At 54.5% G+C, this 25878-nt stretch overlaps 1 protein-coding gene across 1 annotated transcript in view; it reads right to left on the reverse strand.

Annotated features, from left to right (window-relative positions):
• CACNA1I (calcium voltage-gated channel subunit alpha1 I) overlaps positions 1–25878 on the reverse strand; it is a 112267-nt gene that overhangs the window by 57983 nt on the left and 28406 nt on the right. The window contains exons 3-5 of the mRNA XM_049115065.1: positions 22269–22378; positions 20032–20165; positions 3971–4068 (exon numbers count right to left, since the gene is read on the reverse strand). Of these exons, the coding sequence (XP_048971022.1) occupies positions 3971–4068; positions 20032–20165; positions 22269–22378 (342 nt within the window). The remainder of the gene's footprint in view (positions 1–3970; positions 4069–20031; positions 20166–22268; positions 22379–25878) is intronic.

Here is a 25878-nt window from a genome sequence, read left to right on the forward strand (position 1 = left end):
AACCCAGCCTCCTGACTCCCAATCTGGTGTTTCCTCCCTCCCCAACCTTCTCCATGCTCTGCTTCCCACTGACCATCAGAGGTTGAGTGGCCAGGACAGAGACTTGTGGGGTAGGGTGGAGGTCTGCAAACAGCTCCATGACTCCCAGGTGCCCTGTCCACTCCGGACAAAGTCGAGAACCACACATCTAATCCAGTCCTCCTCTTGCTTTGTGCAAGTAGAGAAACTGAGGTCCAGAGACACCAAGGGACATCCCAGGTCACACAGCAGGCTCCTGGCAGAGCCAACAACCAGAACTTGCATTCCCTGACAACCCAACTAAGTCTTCCTGGCTGATCGTGCTGTTCCTATACTTTTTCCAATCATGGGGAGCTACCCGCGCTCCCCCGTTTTACAATTAATAACCCATAATTTCACAATTCCCAGCTCTCCAGCCTGCCATCTAGTGGCAACGTTGAAAGCCACAGGCTATTGTTGAAAGGCGTGAGTCCAGGGGCAGAGGAAACTAAAGACCAACCGGAGGACTTGGAATGTTTCAGGGAAACATCTAGAAAACAAAGGGAGCAACCAACCAAATCTCTCTAGGAGCATTTCTAGGAACTTGTGCATCCCACCCCCATTCCACCCATTCCCTGGCAACTCTGGGCAGAGGATGTGGCACCGGGGAGCAAAGCTGCCCCTACGGTAAGGGAGGGGATGGACCGACCAACCTGCTCTAACCAGGGGCTCCTGGTAACTAAATTCCTCATGAATATGAATTGATCTTGAGGTCTCTCTCCAAGGCGAGGGCGCAGGGTGGTTTCTGAGTTGGGGGAGAGGACGCACCGGGTATATTTTGGCTCCCAGGGGGTGTCTGTGCTCCCAACACTCCCCCAGGCCAAGTTCTTCCTGTCAGCTGAGAGGTGCAGGCAGCTCCAAGCAGGAGGCTATTCCCAACTCTGGCTGCCTGGGCCTCCCAGGCGGGAGGCCCCTGAGGAAGGACCCCAACCCCTCTCTGGGCACTCTGGGCCATGCAGCCTCCCAAATTGGAGCTTTCAGGAACGCAGGGCCCATCGCCACCCTTCTCCAGGGAACCAGGCAGGCTGGTGCTGGGGACCTGGAAGTGACCTCCACAGCCAAGAGCTGCCTAATGAGCTCCTCACTCAGTGCTGCAGGAGAGGGAGGAAGGAGGACCAGAGGAGACACGGGCGCCACGCATCCCACACGTGCACACATGCCCTCATGTGCACACACATGTACACACACGTGGTCTCCTGTGGTCACAGGGACCCTCACACCCACAGGCACCCCACACATCGATGTACAGAACCCCCCCATAGAGAGAGACCCACATCCTGTCCCCCCCACCCCACCCCTAGGATCATGTACAAACGCCTGTGTGTGACCCCCAGCAGGTGTACACATGCATCTGGGAAGGGGAACCGGCCTGTGGGCTCTGTGGCCAGTGGGGTGACAGTGACCATATGGTGGCTGCCTCCTTAGAGCCACCTCTGCTTGCCCTGGGACGGCAGTGGGGACGGCTGGAGACATGTGGCCCTGCCCGTGCCCTCCCCCTGAGGTTGCTCCTGACGGACGCTGGGCTTCCTCCATAACTCCCCAAGGTGAGGCCCGGGCCTTCCATGCATCCACTCTCTCTGTCCCGCCCCGCCTGGTCCCAGCCACCACCGCTCACCCACAGCCCTGAGCCCAGCTCATCCCCACCCATGCTCCGCGCTCCTGCCAGGCATTTCCAGAACACTTTCTTGCCCGGTTAATCCCCGGACCACACTAGGTCTCAGTTCGGACAGCGTGTTTGACCACCAGCCCCCCTCCCTCCCCACCTCGTGCCCCATGCGCTCCACGATCCCTGGGTACCACCCTTTCTGAGCGTGGACGGTGCTGTGGCCCTGTCAGGAGACAGCTGCTCGATGCACTAGCCCAGCATGTCCACTTAACACGTATTCATCGAGCGACTTCCACATACCAGGCATAGCAGTGGGCGCTCTGTGAAGGAAGCCCACTGTGTGACCAGTTTCCCAGTAGAGGTTGGTGGGGCATGAGGGAGGGGAACACACACCATGGCAGGTGTGCTGGGTAGACACCTGGGCTCCAGGTCGCCTGCTGTGTGACCTTGGACAGGTCATGGCCCTCCCTGGGCCTCACGTCTTCATCCGTTCAATGGGATGGTTTTGAACTAGGTGGACTTGAAGGAACCGTGTAGGATTGGTGGGGGTGGGAAGGATAGAGAGAAGCTGGCACCTCCCGCCCTGCCCCCAAGGGAGTCTCCCCAGAGCAGTGGGAGGGGACCAAGGTGGAGTGCTCAACTGCTCCTCCCCACTGCCCCCACCGCTTTGCTTCTCATCACTCACCCCACCCCCCGACCCCCGAGCCTCCCAATGCTTCCCTCAGGACCTTCAGGATAGCGCTCAGGGCCCCTCGGGGTGGGGTGGGGGGCCCATGTTCCCATCATGTCAACATTCCGGTGTGGGGAGGTGACCTTTTCTATGTGGCCTTGAGACCCCTGTGCCCCCAGGACCCCCTCCGCCCTTTGCCCGGCCTGCCCATCTCAGAATGAAGCCACAGTCTGGCCACCCACCCGATCCTCTCGCTCCACAAATACCCTGCAGCATGGCTTCTGGTCCCACCAGGCCTGCCTGGACCCAAGCCAGCCCCACGGGGCACTCACAGGGGATGGGCTGTGGGGAGGTTGGCTGGGTGAAAAGACCAGTGACAAAGCCCCAAAGCCCCAGGGCTAAGAATTGGGGGAGTGAGGACCACTCTGACTGTGGAAGAGGAAGACGAGCCAGGGGACCTCCCCTCTTCTGCAGACAGGGAAACTGAGGCTCTGGCAAAGAAAAGAAGCAAGGGTTCCAATAGAGCCAGGGAAAGAGCTGGGCTCAGGACAGATGGAACTCCACACAGAGCCCTGTCCTGCCACTGAATTGCTGTGTGACATCCTGCCAACCGCGTCACCTCTCTGAGCTTCACACAGGTCGTCGAGAGGGTTAAGTCAGCCGTCAGTATGTCCAACGCCACACACGAGATGGGCAAGTGCTCATCAAAGTTCCTGTCCCTCCCAAACAGGGCTGAAACCCCTGCAGGCGGCGCTCCTTCGTCCTCTCCCTCCTCACCCCATCCTATTCCTAACTCAGGGTGCTAGAAGGACACTGCCCAGGAGTCAGGAGGCCTCTCCAGCAAGTTACTTCCCATTTCCAAGTCGCGGTTTTTTCACCTTGGTTGTCCATGAGAACAGCCCACCTCCCTCGTGGAGGGATTATACGGCTCATGAGACATCATGGGGATGGAAAAGCTTTGAAAGCTATGAATCTGGGGCACCTGGGTGGCTCCGCGGTTGAGTGTCTGCCTTTGGCTCAGGGCGTGATCCCAGGGTCCTGGGATCGAGTCCCGCATCAGGCTCCCCTGCAGGGAGGCTGCTTCTCCCTCTGCCTGTGTCTGCCTCTCTCTCTGTGTCTCTCATGAATAAATAAAAAAATTTAAAAAAGAAACTATGAATCTGGGCAGATGTCAGAGCTTGTTGTTATAACCTTTCAACACTAGGCATGTGGACAGACAGACGGATGGGTGGGTCCTTATGTGGGTGGGTGGGCGCATGGTCTGGTTATGGAGCTTGAGTTCTAAATCAGCACCCATGAGGGGCCTGGGGATCCCCTCCCCAGTGAAACCCGGCATGAGGCTCTCCCTCAAACTAAGCAGCCTCTTTTTACACGTGTGTCCCCCTTGCCAGCCACCCCCACAAGGAGCTGTGTCCCTGAAAAGCCAGACTCCCCAGAATGCTGCCATTCAAGTTCTTTCGGGACTCAGAGGTGCCAGGACCACCCTCCAGCATCTTCAGGCCCACATTCAGGCCTGTGAGCCTGGTGGGAGCAGAACCCCCATCTGTCTGGTCATGGGGGGATCCCCATGCCCAGCACAGGCCCTGGAAGGTGCTGCTTAGTCTAAGCGAAGGAGGGTCTGGTGGGGGACAACTCACTGGGCACACGGTTGATGGCTTTGAGGGGCCTCAGGACACGCACGGTGCGGATGGCCGACAGGTTGATGTTCTGAAGGTCCAGGGAGTACTCGACCATCCTGCAGAGAAAAGACAGAGAGTGAGGGACAGGGCAGGAGGGATACTCAGGCCACGGACCAGGCAACGGCCACCTAGTCATCCATGCACGCCCCTCCATGCCCCCGGCTGCCTGGAGGGGAGAGGTGAGCAGCAGAGTCAGAGTCCCGGCTGCGGCCCCATCAGCAGTGTGGCCTGGGCTGTCCCCACCTCCGTAAGTGGAACTGGTGGCATCTGCCTCCCACCGTCCTGGGGATTCCAGTAGATGCAGTGAGGGGGCCAGAGGGAACACGGGAGCAGAGACCTTGGGTCCCCACTGAGTGCTCAGCACTGGGCCAGGTGGCTCTTGCCCTTGCTTCCAGCAGCCTCTGAACCAGGGAAGGCTAGTGGGGGGAACCAAGGAACGGGGGGGGACCCCTGGCTGACCCCAGGGGGTGACCAGACGGCAAAACCACAGGTGCAGCTGCGTGCGTGAAGTCCTCGCTGTGGGCAGAGGGCTAGAGCCCCCAGGCCTTATGTCTCCTGGAGCCCCCCAAGCCCCCAGCAAGCCTGGCTGAGCTGGCCAGGTTTACAGGTGAGGGGAGGAGCTGGAGAGAAGTGACATCGCATGTCCCAGGTCACCCAGCCAGGTTCACACCACACCAGTCTGAGTGTCACAGGCCATATCTCCGGGAGTGTGACAGTCACACTGTATTTTCCTTGCAGGGAAAATGCACGCTGTCCTCACTGTCCTCAGCATGCTCCCTGCAGGCATCCAGGCTCCGGCCCCACGGGCTCCTGGCACTTGCCACGCCAGGCCTCTGCGCCCACTGCCCCTGCTGCCCGGATGCTACCTCTCATCTCCGTCCACTGAAACCTCACTCAGGCTTTAGGATCCGGGCAGATGCCCCTAGAGTCCTGGAAGCTTTTCCACACCAGAGACCACGATGAACAGGCCAGTCTAGGTAATCCAGACACAAGAATGACCCAGAGCTGCCCCCAGCGCTGAGGAGTGCCCACTTGAGCCAGGGAGAGACCCAGAGGCAAAGACGACACTAGAGCCCTCACCACCGCCTGAGTTCTCTCATCAAACCGTCCACCCTCCCTCTCCACATTCAACCAGCCCTGAAACTCCTTGGAGGTGGTTTGCCTCCTCCAGGAAGTCTTCCCAGGTCTCCACTGGAAGCAGATCTCTGGGGTCCCCTCTGTGCTTTCTTGGCTTCCCACCAGATCCTCCCTGCTCAGTTGCTACCTCTCCCTGCCTTCCCCTCCCTGAAAGACAGGCCCCCCGGGGCCTAAAGTCTCAGCCTGACCCCGGGTGCTGCTCACCAGACCCTTCCTCCTCGCTTCCCCCTCCCTCCACCCCAGGGCTCCAGCACCACTGCCAGTTCCACCTGTCACTAGCATCAGCAGGGAAACGAAGGCTTTTCCTACACACCATGCAAACCTGTCCAAGTGTTGTGAAGCCACCGCCCCCTCCCGCTGCTTGAAGAATAATTGAGTGAAAGCTTCTTTGCCTGAAATGCCTCCATCCATCCCCCAGCTTTCTGGGGCACAGGCTCCGGTTCCCATGCTCTCTCTCTCAGTCACACACCTGCACACAGCCATCAGGGCACACACACACTCACTCCTTGGACACCCTCATCCACACACACTCCTACCAGAGCCCAAATTCAGAAGAGCGAGGGGGCATGACAAAAAAAGGGACAGAGATGGAGACCTGGGGGACCCGAGGAGGCAAGAGGAGGAGGGGTGGGAGGGAAGGAGGGGGAGGAAAGGAGGGGGAGGGGGAAGGAGGGAGGGGGAAGAAGCAGAAGTGGGAGGAGGAAGAGGGGGAGGAGGAAAAGAGAGCAGCCCCGGAGGGGGGGGCGCTGCAGGTGGAGGCCGGCCCAGGGCAGTGGGGCCCAGGGCAGTGGGTGTGCGGAGGGCGGTGTGTGAAGGGACCAGGGAGCGGAGCTGTATGAGGATTCCGTGCGTGGGTGAGCCAACTGTCATTTTCATATTTTGTAGAAAGAGCTCTCCAGGCAGCCAGGGAGACGTGTGTGATGAAGGCATTGTGGGGGCGGCACACAGGCACACAAACAGGCGCTCACACTGGCTCGGGCGTGCACGCTCGCTGGCGCGGGCACACACACACCCCAGGCCTAGGGGAGCCACCCCAGCTCCAGCCAGCCCCTCCCGCGCCCACCCTCCCCCTTCCGCCCTGCCTCCCTCCATCCTGCCAACAGGGGCAGCGCCGCACCCTGGGCACAGCTGAGCCCCAAGGCTGACTTTATGCTTTGCTGGGGGTGCTGGGGTGGCGGTTCCCAGCCTCTGCCAGACTGAACCCACTCAGATCCTTTGTTTCAGGAGCCCCGGGGCACACCTGCTGAGCTCTGGCAGGTGACAGCCCAGGATTTGTTCCCATCCCCACAAAGTCTCGCAATAAAAATAAATAGATGCTTTCCAGACGGATGGCTAGACAGAGAAAAGCACATGGGTTTTGAGGGCCTACTGCCTGCCAGGCAGTTCTCATGCCTTACCTGTGTTAACCCATTTGAGCCCCCCATTACCTGGATCCCCCTGCACCCTTCCCCACACTCCCCTGGTCCAGGGCTCCCCATTCTGGGCACCCTCAGGCCCACCCTGCCCTGGCCCCTGGCCCTACCTCACACCACCTCACTGGCTAGATGTCCCCCCAAGCAGAACCTGTGGGGGACTGGAGTCACTGGTCCTTAAGTGAAGCTGCCCACTGCAACCCTGCCCCGGGGTTGGCCAGGAGCAAGAATGAAAAATCTCTACAGACAGGCCTTGTGGTGAGAAATCAGGCTCAAGGACGCCTGGGTGGCTCAGCAGTTGGGCACCTGCCTTTGGCTCAGGTCATGATCCCGGGATCCGGGATCAAGTCCCGCACCACGGTCCCGGCGGGGAGCCTGCTTCTCCCTCTGCCTGTCTCTGCCTCTCTCTCTCTCTGTGTGTCTCTCATGAATAAATAAATCTTTAAAAAAAAAAAAAAAAAAAAGAAATCACGCTCAAGATTTCCCTTTGCGTTCCACTAAGACAAGGAGACCCAGGGTGTAAGTGAATGTCACCGAGGCCCATGACTACCCAGAGTTAGGAAGCTTTAGGATCTGAGCACCACTCAGACCCCAACCAGTTCATGGGAGGCTGATCAGGCTCGTGCCCATCTCTGAGGTGAACCAAAGCAGCCACTGCCTGGCAAGCCCAGAGACGCATTGACCCAGCCCTTGCCCTTCCCCCTGACCCGACCCTCCAGGTCTTCAGTGTGGGAACACACCTTCTGCAGTCTACTGCAAAAAATGCCCCCAAGGGCAGCCCAGGTGGCTCAGCGGTTTAGCGCCACCTTCAGCCCAGGGCCTGATCCTGGAGACCCGGGATCGAGTCCCCCTGTCAAGCTCCCTGCTTCTCCCTCTGCCTGTGTCTCTGCCTCTCTCTCTCTCTCTCTCTCTCTCTCTCTCTGCATCTCTCATGAATAGATAAAATCTTTTTTAAAAAATGCCCCCAAGACCTCATCACTTGCAGCCCTCATGGTGTCCACTCAAAAGCTCCCGTGAGAAATTTCGTGGAGAATTTCTTGGAAATTTCTTGGAGAAATTTCTTGGAAGCTCTGAGCTTCCTGGCAATCAAGTCAAAAGGGGAAAGGTGGGATGAGTTACTGAGTTCTTAGCAGCAAGAAAGATATTTCCAGAAGATCCATTTGCCTAAACGTTTCTCCCAGGTTCTAACCCTCTCTTCTATATTTCTACTTGGGGGTGTTATATTGCACCTCCATCTCCTGTCTGTGGGAACAAGACAGGGTGTAAATGAATTCAGTAATAAAGAACACGTAGTAAGTGCACAGTGAAGAATCCAGTAGCTCTCATTCTTCTCTGAGGGGAAGAGGATAGAAAGGGGTACACTGGACAGGGATGGAGAGAGATGGGCAGATCACATAGCTAGGAGGGTGGAACTATGGGTTTAAATCTACCCCCTAGGAACCCCACTGTCCTAATGGTGACTCTGTGCACCAACTTGGCAGAGTCTGCTCACAGCTCCCTAGTCTGCCCTAGTTCAGTCACTGGTCACCACCATCCCTCTCTCCTGACAGCCACAGCAACCTCCTGACTATTCTCCTGTCTCCTGCTTCCTCCCCCCACACCCCTTTCTCAGTCAGCTAAAACTTCCTAAAATTTAAATCTAGCTATATCACTCCCTGACCTAAACCTTCCATGGCTCCCCACTGCCCTCAGAACAAAGTCTAGGCCCCTTGACCATGGTCTACAGGGCCCTCCAGTCTGGCCATCCCCTCCCCAAGCCCTGCTCCTATTCCACATGTCTGAGACATCATCACCCCAGGCCTGTCAAGCTCCCCAAACACAACCTGTCTTGCCCCCTTCCCCATGCTCTCAGCCTTCCTTCAGGACCATCTCCTCCATGAAGCCCCTGCTCATCCCCTCCGTACACCACAGGCTGAATCCACCCCTCTTGCTCTGGCTGATTCCACACTCTGTTCACACCTGCCATGTAGTGTGGGTTCCCCTCAAGTGGACCCTGAGCCAAGAACTCAGGAGGTGATCCCAGGGAGTGTGGTGAAGGAGGAGGGGAGATAGAGAAAAGCCAATGAGGGGCTATTCATGAGCTGTGAACAATGGGGACATAATGGGGACCCCCGAGAGACTGTGTGGAGTGAGCCTCAGAATGGGGCAAGAGAGGGGGCAGGGCTGGCCATGCACCCCCCCACACACACACCCACACCAGCCCCACACAGCACACAGTAGGCACTCAGGGATCCACTTAGCATGAATGATACCTGTGACAGAAGCTACCTCCTTCCTCCTCCTCCTACCCTGGATGACACCTGTGGGAGACCCCCTCACAAACCCCCGCCTGCTCCAAAAAAAAGAGAAGGTGAAGAGGGGGTCACTGTATGAGTGAATAACCACTGGGCTGACTTCCCTCAGGCCCCAAGTAAGACCTCACTTACGGGAGTGAGAAATTAATTCCTAATTACACAGTTACTTTATCACACAGCTTCGGTGCTAAAAGTCTAAAAAAAAGAAAAAGAAAAGAAAAATCAACAAAAACCCCCACTACCTCCTGCCAGCTCCCAAGAGCCTAATTAGGCAAGGAATTTTGCTTTAAAGCGAACACTTTCGTCCTGACATCACCCCAGGAGGAGAGAGGCTGAACCCAGTTTGGGGGCATCCTGGAGGAGGGGGGCTCGGGTGCGGCCATGCCAGAGCGAGCTGAGAGAGCAGACACCTGCTCTTTGGGGCACAACCTGACCTGTTCCTGCTGAGGAGCCTCCCTCCCCACCCCCAGATCCCCCACCCTCGCTCCCAAGAGAGGCCCAGAGACCCAGGCCCGGCCAACCGGTAGACATCAGCCCCCAGCCCCCATGACTAGTTCAGGACAGGCAGGGGACCCCAGATGGGCCAGCCCTCGAGCCCGGACCACAGGCAAGAGGGCTCTCCTTGGCTAAGCCACCACCTGGAAACCCTAAGGCGCTAAGGCCATCTTGCCTCCGTGGTGGCCTAAGACATCTGCCAACTCAAACGAAGGCCGAGGCCAGAGCTGGAGAGAGGCAGGATCCTGACCATATGGTTTGAGCATTCCCTCTCTCCCAATCCCAGATCTGCCCTCTGCTTCTTCCAGTTCTGTGAGCCAATGCATTCCCTTTGGGGGCTTGGGCCCCATTTGCCTTGGGTTTCTCTCACGGACAACCCAGAGTCCTGGCTGATTCGCAAGGGCTTTCTGAGTGCTCACTCTGTGCCAAGCGCTTTGCACACCTTCCCATGGTGGGATGATGGCCCTCGCTGCAAATTTGGAAGCTGAGGCTCAGGAAGAGCCCAGGCCACAGAGGGGGGCTCCAGGAGCTCTGCACAGCCCACCCCACCTCATCAGGCATCGGGCCAGTCGCCTTCTGGCTCCCAAGCACCCCCTCAGCTGCTCAGGCGCCCGGTAAGCACAAACACATGGCGGTGCATAGAATAGGGCTGCACCCCTGGGGACAGTTTCACCCAGGGGTTAGAGCGTGGAGGCCGGATCCCAACCCCAGCTCTGCTGCTAGGGCACCGTGTGACCCTGGGCAAGTCACTGAACTGACCTCCCCAGAGTGTGGGGAGAATGAAATGTATTCCTATATGGAATAAGGGCTTAGAACCCGGCCTGACCCCCAAGCGCCTAAGCACCTTGCTCTTGATTTTGGCTCAAGTCATGATCTCAGGGTTGTAAGATCAAGCCCTGAGCCCCGAGTCAGGCTCGGCACTCAGCCAGGGAGTCTATTTGAGGTTTTGTTCGTCCCCACTGCATCTCCCGCTGCTTATACGCATTGTCTCTCTTGCTCGCTCTCTCTAATAAATAAATAAATCTTTAAAAAATAAATAAAAGAACAGAGCCTGGCCCAAGTAGGAGCCAAAGAAGCGCCAGCAGTTCCTCTGGCACAGCCTCATTCCCAACCTCAGCTCACACTTGCCCACGAATCACACGTGCCTGCCTCAAGCCCTCCCTGAGTCCCATCTCGTGCCTGAGAAAGCCCAGGCAGGAAGGGCTTCTGGAAGCTCTGATGTGACCCCAGCGCTGCCTGCCACGGGCCCTGCCCCCCAGGAACACCCGAACATCTCATGTTCCCATATGCCCCGTGCTTCTTCCAGACTGTCTGCCTTTGCAACTGCCGGCCCTTCTACCTGGCGTGCCTCTCTGTGCTTTCCAGATCCTACTCCAGAACTGAGCTCGCTTGCCTTGGGTCCCATTGTCCTCTATGAGGGCACCCCTGGCTTGAGGTATGTTCTGTTGTGTCCCGGTTCCTCGGGGCAGGGGCTGGCTCAGAGTCCCAGCTGGGTCTCCAGAGTCCAGCCCAGGGTCTGGCTTAGAGGCGGGCTCTCCACACCAGCTTGTCAAACACAGAACTTGAGGGACACACGATCAAAAAAAAAAAAAAAAAAAAAAAAAAACCTTGTAGCTGACAAAAGCAACATAAAATGACTGAGATATTATATCTTTCCAGGAAATACCCTTCCCAGATGATTTCTGTGTGTGGCTGATAAAAATAGGGTGTTTCCTCGATCTTTGCAAGGGGCCTACGGGGGCTTTCTTAAAATGTAATTTAAGATTTAGCTAATGGAAGGAAGCTGAGATGCTGGAAATGGCAGATCATCTGTCAGGAGGCAGCTCTGTGATGATTCAGGCTTGCTCTGGTGGATAACTAGACCACCAGCCTACACCGTTACCCCGACACTTAGCACATAGTAGGTGTTCAGTCCAGGGAGGGTGAGAGGGAGGAAATAATAGAAAGTGGGAATTAGAGAGCAGTAACATTAACCCTTGACCTTGGCCAGCACCTTCTGATTTATGGGTCACTTTTGCCTCTACATCCTCACACAAATCCTATGAAACCAGAAGAACGGGGTTCTTTTTTTTTTTTTTTAGAACGGGGTTCTTAAGCCCAAAGAAACTGATGCTGTGAAACTAACTCTGGCCAAGTTCAGAATCAAGAAAAGATTTGATGCCACAAAGTCCAAGGACCCCAAGCAGGTGGGATACAGGGAAGCTCTGGGCACCGCAACAGCAGGCGATCCCCGATCTCCTCTAGACAAGGCTCCACTCAGGTGACAATACTCCAGTGACTTTATCTCTGGGTAGGGTTGCCACACAAATACAGGATCCCCAGTGAAGTTTGAACTTCAGATAAACAATAATGCATCATTTTAAAGTATAGGTCCCAAATATGCCTCATGATGTCTGCTCCATGAAATTTAGTATGGTCACACCAGAGTAGTCTGGGTACCACGACAGATGTGGATAAGCTCCCCTAAACCAGAATCGGTGGGTTCCAGTCCCGTGAAACCGAGAGAGGCATTCCTGATTCATGCGTGGCTGGGGTCTGGCTTATTAGCCTGTGGCCTGAGACTCTCTGGTGACTTACCCCTCAGCCCTCATAGCCTGTAGCATCCTGTTTCCATGGAAACGAACCTGAGTGGTTACCATCCCTCTGATCCACTCTACTCCACAAGCAGATGAGAAAACCATCCACCCCACGGTTCCCCCTGGAATCTTCCCAGGTCCACACCCACCCAGCGCCAGTTGAACTTAAAGAAAGTGGCCCCATGCCTGGGTGGCTCAGTTGGTTAAGTGTCTGCCTTTTTGGCTCAGATCATGATCCCTCAGTCCTGGAACTGAGCCCCAAGTCGGGCTCCCTGATCAGTGAGGAGTCTGCTTCTCCCTCTGCCTCTGTTGCTCCCCTCTGCTCGTGCTCTCATGCACTCTCTCTCTCAAATGAATAAATTAAAAATCTTACAAAAAAAAAAAAAATGGGAATCCCTGGGTGGCTCAGCAGTTTGATGCCTGCCTTTGGCCCAGGGTGTGATCTTGGAGTCCCGGGATCGAGCCCCGCGCGGGCTCCCTGCCTGGAGCCTGCTTCTCCCTCTGCCTGTCTCTCTCTCTCTCTCTCTCTCTCTCATGAATAAATAAAATATTAAAAAAAAAAAAAGGAAGAAAGAAAGATTTCAAGAAAGAAAGAAAATGGCCCCAGATACCCCCTCCCCCAGTTCCACAGTGCCTGGGCAACAGATTCCAAACAAACATGTCACGGAGCCACCCCCTCCTTGCTGGCCCAGAGCCAAGCTCTAGGGACTCCGGGATGATGAGTCAGCCTCAGCCCTGCCCTCAGAGCACCCAGTGCTTGGAGCAGACAGACGTGTAGAGCCCAGGATAAATCAGGATATAAAGATGTGAAGACCAGGAGGGTGCCCTGGCTTGCTGACACCTGGAGTGCTTCCCTGACTCACAGATGATGCACATAGAGTCATGGCGGAGGGAGGCCAGCTCTAAAGGCTCTGGAAACAGCCACAGTGATGACACATTGACACCCATGACCACAGCTCAGTCTGTGAGCAGGGACAAGCCTCAGCACAGCCTGCATGGGTTGGGTTTGACTTTAGACTTCTCAAGACATCACACCAGTCAGCCCAGGCAGAGCTCTGGAGGCTCCAACTAGGCTTGTTAACGTGGTAGGGCCACAGCTTTGGCCAAGAGCAGACAAACTCGAGCCCTAGGAAAGGAATGTGGCACATTCTGAGAGTTGCCCACATAAGGTGCACTCCCTCTTCTTCCAATCCTGCCTGGCCCCAGGGAACAATTCTTGGTTGACTGGACCAAATTCAATGATGTTTTTCTATTTTCCTAGCTTCCCCTGCAGCTAAAGATGGCCACAAGACCCAATTCTGGCCAAATGTGCTAGCACAGAGGAAGGATCTAGATAAGAAAATGTCTTCCTGACCCAAGTGGACAGGCGTGAACGGCATAGCCTTGTTTCCCTTCATCCTTCCCTCCTTTGATGCAGACACGAGGCCAACAGCTTCAGCAGCTACTTTGTGACCATGAAAGAAAGGCCTGGAAAATCACAGACATTAGCCCCCAGGTCACAGAGCCATCACCTGCATCCACCAACTTATAAACTTCGTGTTAGTTGGAAAAAACACCCCAGGATTTGCTTGAGCTGCCACTCGTGTTTCCAGTTACCTGCAGCCGAATGCATCCCAGCAAGTTTCACAGAACCGGACTTAATCGCAGCCTCTGGAGCCAAGCTCCCTGGGTTCCCCTCCTGGCCCTTCCCCCTACCAGCTCGTGACCCTGGGCAGCTCTCTTCCCGTTACCGTGCCTCATCTGTGAAATGGAAACGACCACGGTCCGTCCCTCACAGAGCCAGTCTGAAGATTAAATCAGATAATGCACAGCTTGGGCCCACCGTGAATACTCAGCAAACAGTAGATGCTCTTACTTTTTATCACTTCCCTGGATGGAGCCTGGGAAGATTCAATTCCCTTTGCTTTCTAAAGAACCACTGACAGGCACTTCGGACAAAAGGTACTCCCAGCAAGCGCCTGCAGAGGAGTTCCTTTTAGAAAGCTCTAGTCCCGGGTTGAGGAACAATTCTTATTGACATTTTGTTTCTCAAGAGCCTGTAAAAGTCGGGATGGGGAAGCTGTTCCCTGTGCGCATGCACTCACTAGGGAGAAGACGTTCCCAGGGTCTGATGGACTCTCACCAGCCTCTCCTTCTCGATCCTTGGCTGAGGGGCTCAATTACTGACATCAATGCTACTCGTGTTAATATTTTTAATGACAAAGTACGTCTACCTGTTATGAGAATTAACTCAGATCCTGGCCCCAGATCAGAGAGGGGGCCCTCCTCATGCTTCTTGCCCTACCTGGGGTTCCCAGAACCAGGACTCATCATCTCCGCTTGAAGTGCTCCCAGTCAAGGGCATCTCGAGGGTCAAATGAATGAGAGCATCTGATTCAGGGCCACCTGGGCATTTCGTTAAAATGCAAAGTCCTAGGTCCTCAGTATGCCCTGGGTCTGGATCCTTGAGGCGAGGCCCAGGAATTTGCATTTTAACGTGTGCCCCAGAGATCCTGTTCCTCCTTAAATTTTGAGGAGCACTGAGAAGGGGTGCAAGGAGGTGCATGTGTTTGAGGAGTGGAGAGATTGGTGGCCCGTTCCTGGTCTGCTCAGGCTCATCCCTTAGCTGCTCCACTTTCCTACAGAGAGGCCCCCCCTGGGATGGCATCACGGCTGGAAGCTTTCAAGGGCTTTCTGACTCAAGGCAGCGCCTAGGCAGGGCCCACACCAGCCATGCCCTTGGCAAGGCTCTGGCTTGGCCTCATTCTGGAGAAGTCCCCACAGATCCCCAAGGATCCTCCAGCTCTGCTTCACCTAAGAGAATCATCACCGGAATTCTTGGGGAAGCTTTTAACAGAAGTGCCCAGTCCCCTCCCCACAGACGGCAATGGCCATTCATGTCTTTGGTTAGGGGAGGAGGTAAGTTACCAGCATAATGCACCAAGGGAGATACATAAATAAAAAATATCTCAAGTTCAACAATAACACCATTGAATATTTCATGACCTCCTAATGGACAAAAGCAGAAAAGTGTAGTTTAAATAAGAGGGTGAGGCAGGTTCAACTATAACCCAATGATTGCTGAAGGTCTGTCTCACACTGGAAGGGAGTCTCTAGTGGAGTGCCACAGGACTCACCATCCTGAGTTGACCAAGCACAGGAAGTAAATATAACGAGTGACTGAAGCAGGACTCCAAGAGATTGCTGTAAGATAAAATTAAGAGCAAAAAATGCACAGTTTGGTACTTGGGTTATAAATTAAAAAAAAAAAAAATGGTCAACTGTGTTTAGTTTCAGGGTGCGAGAGATGGGGCCTGGAAAGTGAACACAACCAGGGGGTAGCAGGGAGCACAGCCACTCAACAGGTCACCATGTGGCACTGGGATAAGGATAGCCCATTCTCTCTGCCCCGTGAGTCATCACTGGGAGTCATCACATCAATGGGTGGTACCCCCACCCAGGCACCACGGCAGCCTAAAGTGAGTCCATAAGGTGAGGCTGCCTCACCGACCCTTTGACAAATGGTAGAGAGTGTTGGGGACATCTCAAGTGAATAAGGGAATAAGGGCGTCTAGGTTAAGCATCTGCCTTCGGCTCAGGTCATGATCCCAGGGTCCTGGGATGGAGCCCCGCATCGGCCTCCTTGCTCACTGGGGAGTCTGCTTTTCCCTCTGCCCCTCCCCAGCCCCTCACTCATGTGTGTGCATGCTCTCTCTCTCTCTCTCTCAAATAAATAAATAAAAACTTAAAAAGAAAATGTGAGGGACTGTCATGAATCTGTCAGAGATGCCCACACCTCAGGCTCTGAGCCCCCTCTGCAGTCAGGCACCACCCCCCTCTATCCTCATCTTTCAGCATCTGGCCACCCCTGGGATCTCTAGGCTCTAACATCCCCCTCACGCCCCTTCTCCAAACCCCCCCTGAGGCCCTCCGCGTGCTGTCCCTTCTACCGGAGACACCCAACCCCCATCCTCTCCTGTTCAGCCCTTACTCCCTGCCCAGGTCTCTCTACTTTACACCACCAACCCCTGTGTAAATCAGGTCCCTGTCCCACAACCCCACAGTCCTCTACACTTCCTCGAAGTGTAGAGACTTCAAGACTGCACTGATCCCAATTTAGAATTTACTGAGAATTGTATCCTCTGTTTTATATCTGTTTTCTAAGCTGTGAGATCTCAATGGCATCTGTCTTGTTCAAACCTGCCCCCCCACCCCCGCCGCCATACAGCACAAGGCCTGGCATGTAGTAGGTGCTCAATAAATGCTGATTTTGTAAATGAATAAGTGAATGAATGTTCCCATCAGATGGGCGCTGTGGGAAGACAAATTCAGCTCAGTGAAAGAAATAATTTTCTAGCACATCAGGCAGTCCCCCTTTGGGATCAGCTGCCAGGTAAGTTCCCCACAGCGGCAGCATGCAAGCAGGAGCTGGCTGGATGTGGAGATGAAGGCTCTGACCTCGAAGGAACCTTTCAGTGTGGAGATTGTCTCCTCCACAGCTTGAAAAAGGAGCCAGTAATTTGGGGAAGGGGAGGAGCAGAAAGGAAGAAATCGTCCTTGGGATGTCAGGCCCGTTACTCGGGAAACAGAACATTTATAGCACCAAGCAGGGCTGGGACTGGGGGGCTGGGCTCTGGCGCCTCGGGTTGTGCCTTCCCATCCTGCCCTCCACACCCACACATCCCTAGGCAGAAAGGACAGGGAGGACCTTGAGAATAAGACAGGTCTGAGTCCCTCCAGCAAAAAAATCTCCATTGAACCCGCCCCCACAATCAGGACCAGCTACATCATTTGTGGGTCTCAGTGCTAAATGTAAATGCACGGCCTTCCTTCAAAATTTATTAAGAATTTCTTTTTTTTTTAAGATTTATTTATTTATTTATGATAGACATAGAGAGAGAGAGAGGCAGAGACACAGGAGGAGGGAGAAGCAAGCTCCACACTGGGAGCCCGACATGGGACTCGATGCTGGGACTCCAGGATCACGCCCTGGGCCAAAGGCAGGCGCCAAACCACTGAGCCACCCAGGGATCCCCTATTAAGATTTCAAAATGGTGATAACCGAGCATTAAATCAGGCACAGGGGCCCTATGTGGCTGCACATGCGCACGGCCCTTCCTCACCCCCAGGGGGATGCTGGCCGGTGGACCCCACCAAGGACCAATAGAAGATACCAGAGACCTCACCACTCACTGCTCACTCTGCTCAGCTTGAATCTTCATTGTCTTAATTTCTTTTTTTTTTTAAGATTTTATTTATTTATCATGAGACACACACAGAGAGAGGAGAGACACAGGCAGAGGGAGAAGTAGGCTCCATGCAGGGAGCCCGATGTGAGACTCGATCCCAGGACCCCGGGATCACACCCTCAGCTGAAGGTGGACACTCAACCACTGAGCCACCCAGGCGTCCCTCCATTGTCTTAATTTCTAAATATGAGCAGACAGGGGAATCAGTACACAGCAGAGACTCTTCAAGTCCAAAGGGCAAGGCGGAGGTGCTCATAGGAGGCAGTGAGTGAAACCAGCAAAACAAACACCGACCTCCAACCAGGAGTCAAGAAAAATTCTCCTAAAAACGTGAGATTAAGGCAGAGAGCAGGTTTCCTCACAATGTCAGTGTGGAGCATTACTTAACAGACCCAGCCAAGGATCATTTCACTATCTAGGGAAATATACCTTTGTTTCATTCACTGTTTACTGTTAATTAAAGGTCTAGCTGCTGTGAAATCACATGTTAACCTGCAGAGTTTTGTAAGTGATTTCTACGCAACAGAAATAACCCCCAAAGTTATGATTTTATGACCCTGTGGGTCGTTAACCAGCTTTGATTCCCACCTAACTCTCTCATCCCCACATTTTCTCTCCAGTGCCTATTTTCCTAATTCTCCTGATTACCATCCTGCTGGGTCCTCATTAATGAGGTGAATAAATCACGTGCCTTTTAAGATTTGCGAGAGGGTCATTTTTTTTTTTAACTCTTTGGCAATTATACTTTGATGTCAAGGTTGGGAAAGGACTGTGAAGAAGCCTACTTAGTATCCATAAGGAGGGTCGAGTGAATATTGCATCCATAAAACAAGAACGGGTCCAAGCGGCTCTGAAAAATAAGAAACCCAGGAACAACAAACGATCTTGGGAATTAAAAAGACGCAGAGGAGACGAATGATTCCAGAAGGGGCAGTAATTGGAGGAAAGGACATCATTTGGTGATTCACAAAACAAGTCAAAGAATTCTCTGCTAGTACAGATGAAACGTGTGAGGGAAAAGATGGGAAATGCAGAGAATAGATACAGGAGGGAAATATCCACTTCACGGGACTACCAAAAGGGAGCAGAGAAGAATGGGCAATCACCAAAAAAGCAATAAAAGACTTTTTTTTTTCTGACTGTAAGGAAAATACCAGTTCTGAAAGGCCCCACAGGGAGCAATCCTATACCTAGATTTGCCCTAGTGAACTGTTTGAATTCTGAAGGTAAGGAGAAAACCCTAGAAGCCTCTGACAGGGAAAAAGCCAAGAAGAGTCATCGGCCCTATCCTGGACTCACCCGTAATTCTAGCTTGTGGATCTGAATGGGACCACATGCAGGGCCCTGAGGAGGGAAATTATGACTCCAGAGCGCTGCAGACAAAAACTGTCCTTCACACAAGGAGATCAAAGGAACACAGGTTTGGACGGGCAAGACTGGAAATGACACTATCCAAACACCTTGTCTCTAAAAAAAAAGAAAAAAGGACTTAAGGATGGCCTCCAGCCAAACCAAAATGAGAAGGAGAATGAAGGGCTTTGACAAAGGGAATGGCACGGTGCATAAGACACCCTACGCACCCAGCATAACTTCCAGCGAGCTCTACATAACAGACAGGGTGGCTGTGAAATTGAACTCTGCTCTTAGGGAAGGGTGCTCAGAGGAAGTGTAACATCTTTTTAAAACACTGGTGGAAATAAATAAATAAAATATTTAAAAAATAAATAAATAAAATCTTAAAAAAAAAAAAACACTGGTGGACAAATCATTTACTTTTAGAACATCCCTGTGGAGGTCAGTGTATACTTGGTGGTACCGACTCCCCATCTTGGCCATGTGCCTGTCCTCCCTCGTTGCCCCTTCTCGGTGGCATCTTGCACACATGCGTGCATGCTGACACACGCACATACATGACGTCACATCCTGTCACAGACACGTGCACCTGCAGGCCTCCAGCCTTTACCTCTCTCCCTCCATCTCTCCCTGTTGTCAGTTCTGCTCTATTGACCCATTAGCGGGCACACTTAGCACCTGCTTGTCCTTCAGCTCTTGTGTGTGTCACCTCCTCGGGAACATCCTCAAGCCTCCAAGCCACCACCCCGGCTCAGAGATGCTCTCAGAAAACCACAGTGCTTTTCCCAGAGTCCCTGTCTCTGTGTGGGGCACACATTTCACCTCCACAGCTGTTGGATGCCTCTCCCCATGCAGTAGTTGGGAAAGACAAAGCCTGCTCTGTGTTTGCTGTCCTTCGTCCCCCAGACCTAATACACAGCTGACACTTAGTAGGAACCCATTCAACCCCTGGCTGTTAGATGAATGCATGAATAGCCACCAGCCCGGTCTGACCCAGAAAAGCAAGAACAAGGCACCAAGCAGGGCCCCAGATGCTCCAAATGGGCTAAGTTGTAACTTGGCTCTTCTCTGGCCGTAGCTTGTGTTTTGAAAAAAATAACCACAGTTTGGAGTTACAGAGTGCCTGAGTCTGTGCTCTAGCTCTGACTTGCTGAGCAATCTAGGATAATAAAATGATAGCTAACATTGATTGGGTGCTTGTTTTGACAAAGTCATACTTATCCCCATTTTACAGATGAAAAAACTGAGGCTTCGGTTAAGTAGCTTTCTCAAGGTTATACAGTTAGTGTGAAACAGGCCCAGTATCAGCTACAGCACAGAAGGACACATGTCTTACCAGAGAAGGGAGGAAGGAGTATCTGTCTGTCCGGGTCATTTAGCAAAGGGCCATCATTCCTCCCACCCCAGGGGCCCAGGGAGGTCCTACGCAATGCAGCCTCATCATTATCACCCAGAAACCCCACAGATTATTTAAATTACGTCTGGTGTGCACCAGATGTACACTGTCGGGTATACACTACCTACCCTGCCATGACGATGAAGAAATCCAGTCGGTTCCATGTGTCCCCAAGGTAGCACTTCTTGCCAAAAATGCCCAGGGCCACCATCTTGAGCACCATCTCCATGGCAAAGAAGACGAAGATGAAGTCATCAAAGACCTGCAGGGGCAGGAAGAAGGCAAGAAGCAAGGACAGTATGAGGCTCGGGGACAGGACCACTGGGTTGGAGCTGTAGTGTGAAGTAGGGACACAGGTAAGGACACGAATGGCCTGGGAAAGACCTGGAAATGTCTCCTCTTGGGCAGGAAGACAACCTCAGAGATCCTGGTCCATTGAAGTCATTTCACAAATGAGGAGACAGAGGCCCAGAGAGAGAATGAACCTGCCCAAGGTCATACAGCCCATGCTTTTGTTCCCAAAAGTCAGGCGTACTGACAAGGGACCCAGATGGGGGCAGGGCTAAGGGCTCTCACTAATAACAAGTGCCAAGCACTGGGCAAGATATTTGACTGCATTCTCTTTTCTAATTGTCCCCACAATCCCCTGGATAGCCCCATTTTAGGTGAGGAAACAGATTCAGAGAAGTCAAGTGACTTGCCCCAGGTCACACAGAAGGTAAGTGGCAGAACCAGGACTGACATTCAGGTCTATCTGATTCCAAAGCCCACATGGAAGGATCTTTCTCAAAACAGACCTGATACTCCCCCCGCAACCTCACCACACAGGTTTCATCCCTGCCTTCCTCTGTTCAGAAAGGAGGCCCCAAATGTGTCCCTAAGCATGGGCTCAGGCGAGTAGATAGTTTCTGAGGACAGGGCCTGGGTGAATTCCTCTTTCCAGGATCAATGAGGGCTGTAGTCAATTTAGTTCAAGAAACAGACCCACTTCCTGTGTTTGGGGACAGAAGCTGGGTGTCATCAACATAGAAAGGAGTCCTTGATGAACCCACCATCTGGATGGGAAGCCAGCCTGGTACCCACTAAGGCTAACTCCACCCAGGGGCCTGAGGCTGGATGAGGAGCTTTTCACCCTCCTGAACCCAAGACCCACCACCCCGGAGATTCTGATTCTACAGGTTTGAGATGGGCCAGGTTTGGGTCTTTAACAAGTGCCTCAGGGGATTCTGAGACCCTGGGCTGCTCAGGGGCTGCTCAGAACTGCTGAGTCCTGTGGAAACACAGAAGGCAGAAGGCAACTCCTCCCTGGCTTTCCCAGGGAGAGGACATGACATGATGTTTATAGACATCTGTGAAATGGGTATAACCCTAGCAGCCTGCACTACAGGTAGACAAGTGCTGCATGGGGTCATGGCAGGTATCCAAGGTTAGGCCCCCATCTGGACCTCCAAGATGAAAACAGGAGAGATACAGGAGGCCAGCTCCTGATGGGAACTGAGAGTAAGTCAGCAAGCTTGGCCTTTATTCCAGGAGCACCCAGAGCTAAGGGCAGGCTTTGGGCAGATGAGTGTCAGGGTCACTTACACTCTGCTGACATGGGGCAGTATGGTTAGTCTGGGGCTGGGGAGAGCAGAAGGCTTGGGGAGGCACTTGGTGGGGGAAAACCAGGGCCTAGACCAGGACAGAGGCTCCAAAACACAGAGAGGATGGAGGGGGGAGAGGATCAAGAAAGAGAATGGGGGGCAGCCCGGCTGGCTCAGCGGGTTAGCGCTGCCTTCAGCCCAGGGCGTGATCCTGGAGACCCAGGATAGAGTCCGGCATCGGGCTCCCTGCATGGGGCCTCCTTCTCCCTCTGCCTGTGCCTCTGCCTCTCTCTCTCTCTTTCTCTGTGCCTCTCATGAATAAATAAACAAAATCTTAAAAAAAAAAAAAAAAAAAAAAAAGCGGGGGGCGCGGGGGGGGTGCGGGGAGCGAATGGGGAAGACCAGCTAGGACTGATGAAGAGGACAGCCAGTGGAACCAGGACAGGCCAAGCGGTGGGCATGAGCAGCGAAGGCTGGGCGGGTGGGCGGGGTGTGGAGGGCGGGGCAGGGCGGGCGGCCGGTGCTAGCGGGCGGGGTGTGGGTGGGCGGTGCTAGGGGGTGTGGCGGGGGGGGTGGGCGGCGCTGGTGGGCGGGGCGTGGGTGGGCGGTGCTAGTGGGGTGTGGCGGTGTGGGCGGGGCGGTGCTAGTGGGCGGTGCTAGTGGGCGGGGTGCGGGGGTGGTCGGTGCTAGTGGGCGGGGCGGGGGGTGGGGCTGGTGGGCGGTGCTGGTGGGTGGGGCCGCGTGGGCGGGGCCTATAAGCCAGGCCTGGCAGGCCGCCTCACCTGCAGGATCTTGCAGCGGTCGGAGAGGCAGTCCATGTCGTCGCAGGGCTGGTACATGCCAAGTGTCACGCAGTTCAGCAGGATCACCAGCATGCTGACACATTCAAACCATGTACACACAGAGTCAAGGACAAAACAGTCGGGAAGACTGTAGCCATGGGAGAGCTGAATGCAGCTGGAATAATAATACCCCACCCTCCACAGACACAGGCATACACCCCATTCCCCTCCAGACACCCCACTGAGTGGGCCAATGCCCAAGTTTTCAAAGACCTTGGAGACCAAAAGCTAGCCTACCCACCTCACAATAGACATGGCTGTGGGTGCCAAACCCACCAGAGAACCCAAACCCTACAAGCCACTGCTTGGGAGGACTCCTCCCCATTTCCTTGCCCGGCCTGAGTGTTTTCTTCAGTGCCAGGAAGGGAGAAGCCCACAGAGGCCCAGCTGGCAGGCCATCTCTGGACCATCCCTGCCTGTCCACCTCGGAGCACCTCCCTCTGTCATTGCCTCGCTTCTCTGACCACCTCTCCCATCCCCTGACCTCTGTCTCCTCCATGTCTGCTCCGGGCCTGGAGCTGGAGCCTGCAGAGGGTCCGTCCGGTGTGGCTGAGGTGCGCTGGACACCCCTGTCCTTCCCTCCTCTCCCATGGCAGGGGTTAGAACTCATCACCAGGTTGCAGACTATCTGAGCCTAGGCCCTCCCAGCCTCTGCAACAAGAGGGATGTGATCCGGCCTCCACAGGCCTGCCCAGGTAGAAAGTCTGCTGCAGCCACCAGCTCTAGGCAAGGAGGGCCTCTGAGGCACTTTCATGTCCTCAAGCCTTGTTGGCATGCTCGTTGCCTTTATCCACAGCTAGAACCTCCTTTCTAAGGGGACAGGGCTTCTGCATTCACACATCTAACAGTGATGGGCATCTCGTAGGAGCTCGGTCTGCTGCAGGAATCAGTAAAGCTCTATGGGCCTGCCCATTCTGACATCCAGTGATGCCTGAGTGTCTCCAATGGTAAACCCTGGCCCCTTGCGCTAAGCTGGGACACAGCCACGCTAGCCAGACCCTACCCAGTGGGGGTGAACACCTCTTCTCGCCAGATGGGAGACGGACCTGGCTTCCCTGGCCATGGCCTCCCTCCCATCCCTGGTCCCCTTGCTCACCTCGGGATGCTGCCTTCCTTCCTCCCTCTCCTTCAGACCCTCCTCGCCCAGCCCTGCTCCTTCCTACCCCTCCTACCCCGCCACCACTCTCCCGCCACAGCCTGTAATTACCTGCAGTCCCTGCCAGGGCCCCCTTCTAGCCTGAGCACTGCTCCAAGCAGCAGCTTCGTCATTAATTAACTTTTTTGAAGTTCAAACGTTCTAATTACCAGTGAACTGCCCCCCCCCTCGCCTTTCCCCTTGCCTGCCACGTTTCTCTCCTCCCAGCAGCGTCCTCTGCTCCCTCTGCCCTCTCTGCCCACGTGAAATTCAAAGGGCACTCCAGCAGCCATCTTCCAGGAGCCCAGAACCCCCACTTCTTCCTTCCCTGAGTAATGGAGGCCAGCAGGCCCATTGTACAGATGAGGAAAATGAGCCTCAGAGAAACTAGGGGCCTCACCCAGGTTACACAGCTGGGAAGTACCAGAGCTGAGATCCACAGCAGGCCTGCTGGACTCCAAGGCTAGTGCTCTCCTCTGTGATGCATGGCCTGTCTCTGCCTGTGACCTCCTCCCCCTCCCCTGGGGCCTCCGACCATCACTAGTGTCTCTCACCTGGACTCTGCACAGCACCCCCAGGCTCTGGCACTGGTCTCTGCCCCCACAATCACCAGACAAGTGCCGTGTGCCCAGTACTATCCAAGCACTTTGCAAGCATCACCTCAGTTAATTCTCAGAGCCCACTGAGCAATGAGGAGACTGAGACACAAAGAGGAATATGATTTGCCCAAGGTCACCAGCTGGAAAAGGACAGAGCTGAGACGCAAACCAGAGCCTGCTCTGCTTGCCCCCCACCTCCAGCCATTTGGCCACCACCAGATTAATCTGCCGGAAGCGCAGCTCAGCTGAGGCTTTTCTCCTGTTCAGAAACCTTCCTTGGCTCCATCACCCTCCTTAGCCTGACACCCAAGGCTGCCTACACTCTCTGAATTCATTGAATTCTTCTGGCCTTATCTCCCACCCATTGGCCTCAACATGCACTGAATTTCTTGCTGGCCCCAAGCATACCCGCTGCATGCACTTCCTTCTGCTGTCTCTACCAGGCAAACTCCAACTCATCCTCCACAGCCCAGTTCATTTGTCCCTTCTTCTTGAAACTTCCCTTGAAGCACCTTTCCCCATTCACAAGGTGGTGGCTCAGCCTCCTCTCTGGAAGGGCTCCCTATCCACTTGGTCTAGCTACCACAGTAATGAACTTGGCAGGAGCCATGACTACTGTGTGTCAAGTCCCTGGGGACACAGCCCTGGCTCTCAACACAGCTCACTGGGGGCAGATGGGGAAACAGGCCTGGAGAGCTGGAGTGACTTCCCCAAGGTCACACAGCCAGTTAAGCAGCCCAAAAGACCTGACTCAGTGGTACCCAGAGCCACTGTGTGGTGGTGCTTCTGATGTCACTGGCTGCATTGAGTCGCTCAAGGAGGCAGATGGAGTGGCTTTCACCTCTAGATCGCTCAGCTTCAGACATTCAGAGGTGGACAGTCTCAGCCCTGCCCCGAGGCACTCGGGGAAATCCCAGATGGCAGAGCCTGGGCCCTTTCCAGGAGCCTGTGAGGCTCAGAAGTCAGGCCAGAGCTGGCATTGCTGCCCACGGCTCCTGACATGCTCCCCACTGGCTCAGGGATCAAAGGCACCAGCCCTCCTTGAAGCTGAACCAGACACGCAACGTGGGGAAGGAGACCGTCAGAGGGAGTCAAGGTCTCCAGGCTGTGCGAGCCCATGCCTGGCCCAAGGCCTAATGCTTCCACCATTAGTCATAAGCAGTGAGGAACTCTGAGAGCACAGTCAGGCGTAACTCCAGGGTTCTGGGACAGTTTGAGGGAGGACGGAGCCCCAAGGGGGTGGTAAGGATTTCTAGGTAATGGGGCAGGCAGAGACTTGAGTGCTGGCTTGACAAAGGCAGAGTCTTCAGCGGTTCCCACTGCCTCTCACAGAAGGTGGCTCAAAGCCACCTGCCTGGCACCTGAGACTGCCGTGGGGACCCTATCATCTTGCCTGCTTCATTGCCCAGACCCTCACTCCTGTCAGGGTGATCTCTGACACAGAGGAATCCCACCGAGGTCCCCCGGAAGCAACTTATCCAATCCCCCACTGCACAGATGGGAAACAGGGACAGAGTCATCCTTGCCACACAGCCAGCCTGGGGCAGAAGGGACCCTCCGACAAGAGACTCCCCACCCACGGGGTCCCTGAGCCATGGCTGGATTTCAGACAAACACCAAAACCCCGTGTTTCGGGCCACCTGGGTGGCTCAGCCGGTTAAGCATCTGCCTTCAGCTCAGGTCATGATCCCAGCCAGCGTCCTGGGATGGAGCCCCGCGTCCAGAGGGGAGGCTGCTTCTCCCTCTCCCCCTGCTCTCTTTCTCTCTCGCTCTCTCTCAAATAATTTAAAATCTTAAAAACAAAAACACTCATTTT

Source organism: Canis lupus, chromosome 10 (genome assembly GCF_003254725.2).
Source record: "Canis lupus dingo isolate Sandy chromosome 10, ASM325472v2, whole genome shotgun sequence".
NCBI classification, from domain to species: domain Eukaryota; kingdom Metazoa; phylum Chordata; class Mammalia; order Carnivora; family Canidae; genus Canis; species Canis lupus.